Source organism: Chiloscyllium plagiosum, chromosome 10, assembly GCF_004010195.1.
Source record: "Chiloscyllium plagiosum isolate BGI_BamShark_2017 chromosome 10, ASM401019v2, whole genome shotgun sequence".
NCBI classification, from domain to species: domain Eukaryota; kingdom Metazoa; phylum Chordata; class Chondrichthyes; order Orectolobiformes; family Hemiscylliidae; genus Chiloscyllium; species Chiloscyllium plagiosum.
The window spans coordinates 91,485,606-91,496,634 of record NC_057719.1 but is presented as its reverse complement, the minus strand read 5'-3'; the positions used below and the strand labels follow the sequence as shown (position 1 = coordinate 91,496,634).

The window sequence follows — 11,029 nt, the reverse complement described above, 5'->3', positions numbered from 1 at the left end:
ACCTTTCCAGAATTTTCTCTTTTAAAAGTTCTTGTATTAAGACTAAAAATTCATACTTTACAAAGTGAATAACTTACATTTTTAAATCTGTGCATTTTTATAGATATCTCAAATTTTCAATGTAATCAAAGAAAAAACAAATCCATTCTTCCTGTTTTCTAAAGAAATTCTCCACAAGATTTTTTTGGATTTGCTTAAATGGGAGATTAATGATTAGTCATTATTCATAGCTAAATATTATACAATGAGCTCTGCTATTTTTGAGGCTCAATTCTGCTATCAAGCTTGCTGGGCGATAATTATTGTTGTAATTATGGTTGTACATTATGGAAAACACCAGCTTGCGCAGCAAAGTAGCAACTAAATGGAAGATTTTCCAGCAACAACTCAAGGGTACCAGTCGACACTCAGAGGTGACAAGATATCAGACTGAGACTTTCTCCACCTGTTCAAGTGGACATAAAGGATCCCACTACTTTAAAAAAGCAAAGGAGAGTTCTCCCTTCGACCAACATTACTAAAAATTGACTACCTAGTCACTATTGGAGCAACGAGAGACAAAAACAGCAATGGATCAAAGTGGAAAATAACTCCTCTCTCAAGAAGGGCTGCTAATGGCTCAGTTAAATGCAGATAATTTTATAGGAAAATGGAGATCAGACTTGACTATTTTGCAATCAGCAAATGCTACAGAATGTATGTTGTAAATAACAAAAACTCCCAAAATATTTGGGATAGATTCAACATACACTGAAGTATATCAGCCAGATGTGATACTGTCCTTAAGTCATGTCTATTATATAATCCATCATTTGACCATGACTTTGTAGGAGTGTTGACCCCCTTTACTGATCTAAAACACATTTATGGCCATTCTGAAAACAAGACCCATGGAATAAGTTGCTACTCCCTGGTTGTGGGGAGGACTTAGTGGAGGACATTGTCAGGTCCATAGGCAGCTGTTCTAACGTCCATATTGGGATTTTCCATTCCAGAGATGGTAGATATCTGATTGACCTTGCGCAAGGTTTTAATGAGGTTCAGATTTGTTTTGGCTGTTTCCACAAAGTTGTTCTCCAGTAGCCAACCCTCAGACTCACACTCAGGATCTCCCTGCAGGACGACATTTTCCATTGCAGTCTGTAGGTATCTGACACCAGTGAGAACTGAAATCTGTAGACAAACAGAAAAGTGGTTTCTTTAGAATCGCAGGAGAGAACACCATCTTTATAAAACACTTACCACAACCTCAGGAAACCTCGAAGTGTTTATCAGATATGTTTATCATGGTGGCTCAGTGGTTAGCTCTGCTGCCTCACAATGCTAGGGACCTGGGTAACTGTGTGGAGTTTGCACATTCTCCCTGTGTCTGCGTGGGTTTCCTCCCACAATCCAAAGAAGTGCAGCTTAGTGAATTGGCTGTGCTAAATTGCCCACAATGTTAGATGCATTAGTCAGGAGTAAATATAGGGGAATGGGTCTGGGTGGATTACTCTTCAGAGGGTCGGTGTGGACTTGTTGGGCCAAATGGCCTGTTACCACACTGTAGAGTTTCTATGGATCTGAGATGAAATCATGAACTGGAAAGTGTCTCAATTTTATTTAAACACACATCTGGAAAACATTTGATCAAATCCCTGATAAGAGACTATTAGCTAATGTTGAAATTCATGGAATCAAAATAACTGTCCTGGTGAAGCAATTGGACATAACAAGACACGAGAGTGGGGACAAAGGGCAGACACTTGAAATAGTAGGATACGAGGGGTGGTTCTGAGGAACGCCCACTCCACCTGAAAACATTAACACTGATTTCTCTCCACAGATGCTGCCAGACCTGCTGAGCTTTTCCAGCAATTTCTTTTTTTCTTCTTTCTGATTTACAGCCTCCACAGTTGTTTCAGTTTTTATGAGAAGTGTTGTGCTACTGCGTATATTCCTGCCTGTTTTTGTGCTAATCTGCAGATTTAACTGCCAGGCCTTTGGTCCTCTCATCTAAGTCATTGATGTATATGTGTGTGTGTATATATATATATATAATTGAGGGCCCAGTTATAGACCCCTGCACGACACTGCTCATTACATCATGCCCACTGATACATTCCCTGTTTCTACTGACCAATCTTCGATCCATGCTAATCAGTTGCACCCTACACTGTGAGCTCCACAGCAACATTTTTGGTGAAATGTTGTCAAATACCTTCTCGAAATCCAAGCACTGTTTTTATTATTATTATTACATCGATGCCTTCCCCATGACAGACATCGAGCAAACAGGCCTGCAGTTTCCTGTTCTCTTCTTCCCTCCCTTCTTCAGCAGAGGGATTACGTTCCAATCTGATAGAACATTTGCAGAATGTAACAAATTTTGAAATCTTCATACCTTGTTCCTACAACTTCGTGAGCCATCTATTTGAAGACCCTGAGATGAAGTGCATAAAGACTTGGAAACTTATTAATTCATAGCTACATCAGCTTGCTCGATACCACTTCACTCATGTCATGAAGGTATAATAGAGGTGTACTGTACCTTTAAGAGAGTTGAAAAGCTAGCAAAGACAGAAAGCACAGAGAGTCCTGAACAAAGTAAAAACATCACGCTTAATCGAAACAAATAGCCGCAGATGAGGTGCCATGAAACAAAAAGCAAATTCAAATTCAGCCAATTGTAAGACCATAGGACATAGGAGTGAAAGTAAGGCCATTTGACCCATCGAGTCCACTCCTGACTAATGCACCTAACCTACACATCCCCTGAACACTATGAGCAATTTAGCATGGCCAATTCATCCTAACCAGCACATCTTTAGATTATAGGAAGAAACCGGAGCACCCAGAGGAAACCCACACAGACACGGGGAGAATGTGCAAACTCCACACATTTGCCCATAGGAGGAATTAAACCCAGGTCCCTGACGCTGTGAGGCAGCAGTGTTAAACAGTGAGCCACCATGCCATCTTAATAGAGTAGATTAGATTAGATTAGATTACTTATAGTGTGGAAACAGGCCCTTCGGCCCAACAAGTCTACACCGCCCCCACGAAGCGCAACCCACCCATATCCCTACATTTACCCCTTACCTAACACTACGGACAATTTAACAATTCACCTGACCTGCACATCTTTGGACTGTGGGAGGAAACCGGAGCACCCGGAGGAAACCCACGCAGACATGGGGAGAACGTGCAAACTCCACACAGTCAGTCGCCTGAGGCGGGAACTGAACCCGGGTATCTGGCGCTGTGAGGCAGCAGTGCTAACCACTGTGCCACTGTGCCGCCCACGGTAGGGGAATGAGCCTTGGTGGGTTACTCTTCGGAGGGTTGGTGTGGACTTGTTGGGCCAAATGGCCTGTTTCTACATTGTAGAAATTCTATACTTTAACACCAAGAATCTTTCTAGTTAAGAAGGTTCTGCCAGGTGGCAGTACTCTGGATGAACAGCAAAGCATTTCTTTTTTTAAAAAAAAACCTTTATGTTAAGATCATCAGAGGGGGAGAAATATTTGGAGTCTGCAGACAGAAAGCCACCATGTCTCACTCACACTCATCATGGATGAAAAGAGAGAAAACCCTGAAAGCATAAAAAAAATTCATACTAGAAAATAACCGAATACCTGATCAACCACTGAATCGAAGGATGACCATCACTGTACATCAGTGTCTCATTATCACAACTAACACAAACAGCAATGACAGAATTTCTACCTTGTCATGTGAAAGGTTGATCTTTGGAATTTTATTTACCCTGTCTATATTCTTTGTATGTACTCTTTGTGTCTATATCCGTGTTAAACCATCATTGTTAATTGTGACTGAGTATGTTTGGGGTCTTTTCGAAGGGCATCATTTAAGTTGTGTAAATTAGAAATCTTTTCCCTTAGTGCTCTTATTAAGTTGAAGTGTGTCACAATGATTTTTTATTCCCTGCTATGGAAGAAACGTAATAGGCTTAACTATTAGCAGCCAGTGGGATTTGGTGATGTAACTGGCATTTTATACCTTTACAGATTTTATGAAACCTTGTTGAATAGTGGGGAATGATTGTCAGTGCTCTCTTCCCAGTTAATTTGTGACATTAATTAACCACAAATGGGGAGTCCTCCCCTTGGAACTCATCTTCATAGTAGGAATGTATTTATTCTGAAATATCCCATTAAATGTCTGCCACTGCTTCTCTCCTGACCTACCTCCTGGTTTAATATCATAGTTCACTTCAACTGGCTTTTCTTCACCGATGCTGTTTGTTCTTTTTAAAGTTGAAAATGTTAGTCTTAGATCCACCCTTCTCTGTTTCAAACTAGCTGAATAATTTGATCATATTTTGATCACTGCTACCGAGAGGTGCCTTTGGCTCAGGCTTGATTAATTAATCCTGTCGTATTACCTGGTACCAAGTCCAGTACAGCCTGCTCTCTGGTATTTCAGAAGGTATTTCTCACAGAAGCTATCGCAAAAATATGCCAGGTGCTCCTCATCGATGCTACTGTTACCAATTTGATCTTTTTCAGTTTGCATGCAGGTTAGAATCGCCTATGCTTATTGCTGTCCTTTTATCACAAGAACCCATTATTACCCTTTTATACTTTGCCAGCCATCATGGTTACTGTCAGGGGTCTGCAGATCACCTTCTTCCATTATTCCTCAATGCTATCGAAACTGGTTCTATGTCCTGATCTCCCGAACCAAGATGACTGCACCAAAACTATCCTCTCTGCCCTTATGTAGATCCCTATCAACAGAAGTGTTGCTGTTTCTGTGTATGAGGCCATTTGGCCCTTTGTGTCTGCACCAGTGGAGTGTTTTGACTGAGTGTCATTCTCCTGCATAACCTGCACGTTGATTCTATTTAAATAACCAGTCAGTGCCCCCTTGAATGCCTCAATTGAACCTGCCTCCATCGCATTTCCCAGGTGCTAGTATTCTTCCCACATGCCACATAACCCTGCATGTAGACTACTACCCAATCCTTGTCATCCTGCAGCCATTTCTCTGTAATGGCTATCAGATCATATTTGTTCACATCTATGTGTGCTATCTTTGTTTTGAGTACAAAATGCATTAAGAGACAAAGTTTTGTTTTGTTATTGTTGTAGCATCTAGTCGTGATTGCTGTTCAGCTTCTTGGTTATTCTTCTGTCTCTCTCTCTTTCCTTCCTGCTATTCTCTGACCTTCATTTTCCACATTGATATTTTGTTCTCCTCCCGCGCCTTGACTTGTTACATTTACTCAAGTCTGATCCCTCACACCCCTCCCCTTATTTAGTCTGAGGCCCTCTCGGCGTTCTGCTTATGCAGTTCACGAGTCCACTGATTCCAGTATAGTTCAGGTGCAGACTGTTACAACAGTACAATCCTACTTTCCTCAATACTGGTGCCAGTGCCAGATGAACTGGAACCATTTCTCCCACAGCATTCTTTGAGCGAGGCAAAGACATCTCAAAGTTTAGATCAGAATGGTGCTGGAAAAGCACAGCAGGTCAGGCAGCATCCGAGGAACAGGAAAATCGACGTTTCAGGCATAAGCCCTTCATCAGGAATTCCTGATGAAGGGCTTTTGCCCAAAACGTCGATTTTCCTGCTCCTCGAATGCTGCCTGACCTGCTGTGCTTTTCCAGCACCACTCTGGTTTCCAGCATCTGCAGTCCTCACTTTTGCCTGTACACTTCTCAAATCTTACCCAATGCCAGGTTGCACGTGGATGATATCATAATTTAGAGATTATTATCTTTGAGAATCAGCCCCCAACTTCTCATGACACCGGGAAGACAGCATAGCCATCTGTACCCATGCTCTTTGCTGCAGAGAATGGTGTCAGTCCCCTTCACTATATTGTCCCCTACTGCCACAACATTCCTTCTCGCTTCCATCCCCTGAATTCTTATGCCATGGTCAATTAGCTCATCCACGCTGCAACCCTCATTACCATCCAGAGAAGCCAACAAAGCGTCGATCCTGGACAACTGAACAGCTGAGGCTCCTGTCTCTCACTTGCACCCTCCTATCTCTGAGCGTATGCCAAATTAGAAGACCCTGTGTTAAGGGCTGTGACTATCTCCTGGAATTAATTGGGCAGGTAACTTCACCCCTCCCTGCCGTGCTACAGCGTCTGTGGCTCCACCTCCGACTCTGCAACTCTGGGCGGAAGATCCCATAACTGCAAACGATGAGAGGAAAAACCACATTTCTGAATGTGCTGTTGACAGAAAGGCATTGTAAATGCAAACATCAAGTAATATGCCAAGTAGATGGACCCTTAAAAAGTCATGGACAGATTCAGCAAATAACTGGAGTTTAGAAAGTGATCCTATTGAAACATATTCAACCTTGTGGGGACTGCCGATGTCTCTTCTCATGGAGGAGACTGAAACTAATAAAATATCATTTATCAAGACAGAGACGAGGACAGATGTTTTCCCTCGGAGGGCCATTAGTGTTTGGAGGTCTCTTCCCCAGACAGCAGTAGAGACTGAGTCACTAACGTATTTAAGGCTGAGTTGTACAGTGTTTTGATTCATGACGAAATTGGGGATTATGACAGGAAAGTGCCGTCAAGGCCAAAAACATGATCAGAACACTGGTGAGAATTAAACAGGACGTTGAGACCCTCGTCAGAAAGACCCGAATAGGCCTATGGTTAACGTCTCAGGTGGGAAACAGCACCAGTGACCATACAACACTCCCGCGGTGCTGGGGAAGATTTTGTGTTCAATTTCTTTACCAGAGCTTGAACCCATGGCCTTCTGACTGAGAAATGAGAATGGCATCAGAGCCCTTGACCCCCATCCAAACTGGAGGTGACGCTTAAAACTTTTATAGCTAAGAAAATTTAGTCTAGGCATCACGGTTAATATAGATGGAAAGGGGGTTGTTACATATTTAGTTGTAGATATTTACCTCAAAGAGCCAAATGATGAGTACAGACAGTCCTATGGACTGCATGATCTGGACGTAATGGTCAAGCAGTGCCTGTCTGCAGCCTGTGGTCCAGTGGTTCAGCTCTTCAGTCAGGTAGTCATAGTTGTAATGAGCCGAGTCGTTGGTGAGTTGATGCTGGATACAAGGCCGGGGAGAGTTGTAGTTGCAGCAACTGAATGGAATTGCATCCAGTAAGTACTTCCCGTCTATGTTACTCTTCAAACGGCTGCAATGAGGAAACACTTGCGAGTTAAAAATCAAGCTCCTAGATGATGCACACAACTGAAATCAATCGATTCAGCCAAAGAGCAGAAAACATTGCATTTTATAGCACTAAGGGGATCGTATGCATATGACAGAAATGATTCACTCCTCTCAGAGAGGAGTGAATCTGTGGAATTATTTATCACAGAGGGCTGTTGAGGCTGGGTCATTAAGTATATTCAAGGCGTTACAACACGGGGTAAACCCTCCTGCTTAATTTAAAATCAGCGGCACAGCAAAGGTTTGTCCCATGCAGTAATCTGTAAACATTCGAGTGGCCAAGATCTATTTAAAGTCAAAATTAACAATTTTATTTCTTAAAGTATAACAGAGAATAATTAACTCACAACTATTTACAATTCCTTACTCTAACCTGTCTGTTACCTTCCCTTCTATAATACTAGCCTGATAAAACTCATTACGATTTACAGAAAAACTCAAATTTTAAAACCAGCCAGTGATCCATTCTTCTCTTTATCTTCATCGGTAGATTGGCTCCCCAGGTCGGTGTTGAGGTTTTTCTCTGTGCAAACTCCTTCTCTAGACAGGTACCTCTCCGAGAGTTCTGACTAGCAGTCTACAGATGTTGGTCTGGTGGAAGTTCTCCTCCCAACTGTTCAATTTTCCCCGGTCTTATACCCCAAAACATCGGATTGTGTCATTGACTTTTAAGATTGTCAATATACTCAGTTCAAACATGAATGGTATTTGGTATTTTCCAGGGTATAATTTAAACTGATTGGTCTAATTCAAATCTGTTTTGTTGTTTCCAGGGAACCAGCTATCCCAGTAGCTGGAGCACATATTACATTGTGTCTTATTGACAACACTTGGTGCTATCACTGCTGGCTTTTACTCTCTTAAAGGCACAGTAAGCCCACATCTTCATAATAATGGACTGAGATAAACAGGTTTTTAATCAGTAAGGGAATCGAGGATTATGGGGAAAGATGCAGGAAAATGGAGTTGATGATTATCAGATCATCCATGATGTCAGTGAATAGCAGAGCAGACTTGATGGACCAAATGGCCGCCTTCTGCTCCAACATCTTAAGGAGGTAATTTGCTTCTTTCATGTTGGCATTGACTTTGAAACAGCTATCTAACTCATCCCGTTTTCCCTCCTCCCTCATCACATCCCTTTGAGGATCCTTGACGTTTCTTCCAAATTCCTTTTGAAAGCCAGTATTAAATATTTCTTCCAGGTAGTGAATTCCAGGCTGTAACAACTCAAATCTGAGCCCTCTGGAAAGCTGATCTGAAAGTGGTTTCTCCTATCTATTCTACTCCACCAGAATATCAAACAATAAGTTTAAAAGTCAGCGTTCTATGAGCAAGGACAGAGGGAGACACTCTGGGTCAATCTGGGCCAGAGAGTCATAAATAAAAGCTGTATACCTGAAGGGGTTCAGGGGCTGGAACTCAGACGGTGTGACACTTCCAGGGAGCGAGGCAAAAGCAATCAGGAACATCAACATTCGGGATGGTACTGATTGGTGAGCAACTTTCCTTTATTCACTTATGGGACATGGGCTGGAGCATTTACCCCTCACCCCTCACTGGGGCATGTATGCTGGAAAGCAAGCCCCTCTATTCCTGAGCTGTCACAAAAGTTAAGAATTTTGGAAAGTATGTAAAATTCCTGGACCCTGGGTTGGCACAAAACATGGACCAGGTTTTCAGGCCACACCTGAATTAGTATTTATTACAAACTAATTGAATTCTAACTCTAGGTAAACCGTTGTGGACCACTGATATATAATTCTATTAAAATGAAAACCCACTTGTAAAGTCCTCACTCTCCATACACACACAGACCAAAGATACACGGATGTAATGGTGGAGGGGAAGACAGGAAAGGCAGTTCACTGGCCCTTGTTCAGTTTGCTGAAATGATCCATTTGTTGTTCTGAATGCTTCTTCTCAATCTTCCTTCTTCCTGTTGTGGATAATATACACTTCAGAAGTTTAAAGATTTTCCACAGATTGAAAGATGCAGCAATAGCTGTGCCTGGAATAAACTATTAAGGGACAGGGACAACCTGTTATACAGGAATTGAAAACAATTAGCAATACTTAGGAGAAGAAAGAGTCATAGCTACATGAGCAAAACGGTTTTAACAACTGCTTGATAAATGGTTGCCTTATGCCATAAAGACAAATGACTGTCCTGCAGAGGAATTTAAGGTGTTAATTGCAGGAAAGCTGTGCCTTCAAACTGATAGTCAATGCCAAATGTACCAAGGATCAAGGAAGCTCCTTCTGATATGAAGGCAAGCTGCAGACTTAATAGTTTCAGAGCCGTAGTCAATATCAAAGAATTGAAACAATCATCAATAATGTCTCACCACAAACTTGAAGGACAGAATATTGTATAAGAGTTTAACTCCAGGATTACTCAGGAGCAGAACTCCAGAGAACACTACACAAGGATTCAACCCTGGACATCAAGAGACAGGTAGAGTTGATTGCAATCATAGCTAGAATCCACCATTAATCAGGTAATGGCCAAGTTGAGTTGAGAGGCTTAGCTTGTTTACTTGAGGGGTCTTATTTTGGTTGCTATATGCAAAAAAAGTTTCATTCATTGTTTCAGTATTGACTGTCTGTGATATTTCTTAATAAGTAGCTAATGTGGAGGTAACTTACGTAGTGATTCTAACGAAGTCAGCCAGGTGGACCTCATAGAATATGAATTCCCAGATTAGGGCTATTAATCTGGTCCAGTCAGGGAGCCAAGGTTGACATAAACAGGAATTGGGTAGATAAAAAAAAGAAAAAAGAAAAAAAAATAAACAGGAGTGTTGGGCAGTGCTTGCCACTGGCCACCTGGGTGTTTGCCTATCTTGAGTGTGAGAGTGAGTGCAAGGACTCTCCTCCTTGAAGGGGACTGTCCCTGGACTAGCTGTCCCACATTGAGAAAGAGAAAGAGGAAGGAAAGAAGAAGGAGAAGGAAGAAGAGGAGGAGGCAGAAGCAGAAGGAGGTGAGAGCTTTTGAGTCTGGGGCCTACTTTTGGAGCTGCAGCCTGGGCCTCACCCAGGTCAAGGGAGTCTTGCTGCTGACCTGGGGCCCACTCCCACTGCTGGTCTCAGGGGCCCTGCCTGGACCTGCCTCAGCTGTTGCTGCATGGGACTTGCCTTGGGGCCCCTCCCAAGACCTCCGCCACTACTGCTGCCGGAGGCCCACTTCCACTACTGCTGCCTGGGACTCAATTTTGGGGCTGCCAGGGACTTGCCTTGGGGACCCTCCCCAACAGGTCTGCCCCCCACCGCTGCGACCAAGGGCCTACCTGGGACTCGCCCGAGGCCTGCCTCCACCGCTGTTGTTGCCTGAGGCCGGTCTCCACCATCGCTGCCTGGGACTCACCTTGGGTACATCCCCAGGACTTCCACCGCTGCTGCTGCCAGAGGCCCATCTCCACTGCTGCTGCCTGAGGCCTACTAAAATTGAGCAGCAGAGTATGGCGAGCCCGAAGGTCGCGGGGCCCAGCCGCACCTACGCCGGGGTAGCCGCTGCCTTAGGCTCGGCTGTCCTAACCCCGGCTGCAACCATGACCCTCTTCAGGCACTTAACCAAACGCCTGGGGGTCAAGGCTTATCCCCACCCCAATATGACCATCGAGGCCTGCAGCAAGACCATGGCTAGTGTGGTCGTCCCACTAGCCATCGTTGCTGCGGCCCGGATGTACGGGAAGGCTGTCTTTTTCCTAAAGACCGAGCAGGCGGTCCACCTGGCCGTGGAGAGGGGGCTCACTGTGGGTGGGACACATCTGCCCGTCGACCCTTTCGAGGTTACGGCCCAGAGGGTCATGATCTCCAATGTCCCGCCCTTCATTGCCAGCGAGCT

At 43.7% G+C, this 11,029-nt stretch overlaps 1 protein-coding gene across 1 annotated transcript in view; it reads right to left on the bottom strand.

The window, feature by feature from the left end:
• Window positions 1-561: 561 nt before the first annotated feature.
• The window catches only part of LOC122554001 (photoreceptor outer segment membrane glycoprotein 2-like), a 26,977-nt gene continuing 16,509 nt past the window's right edge, over window positions 562-11,029 (bottom strand). Inside the window, exons 3-4 of the mRNA XM_043698489.1 lie at window positions 6,898-7,144; window positions 562-1,173 (exon numbers count right to left, since the gene is read on the bottom strand). Of these exons, the coding sequence (XP_043554424.1) occupies window positions 928-1,173; window positions 6,898-7,144 (493 nt within the window). The 3' untranslated portion in view covers window positions 562-927. The remainder of the gene's footprint in view (window positions 1,174-6,897; window positions 7,145-11,029) is intronic.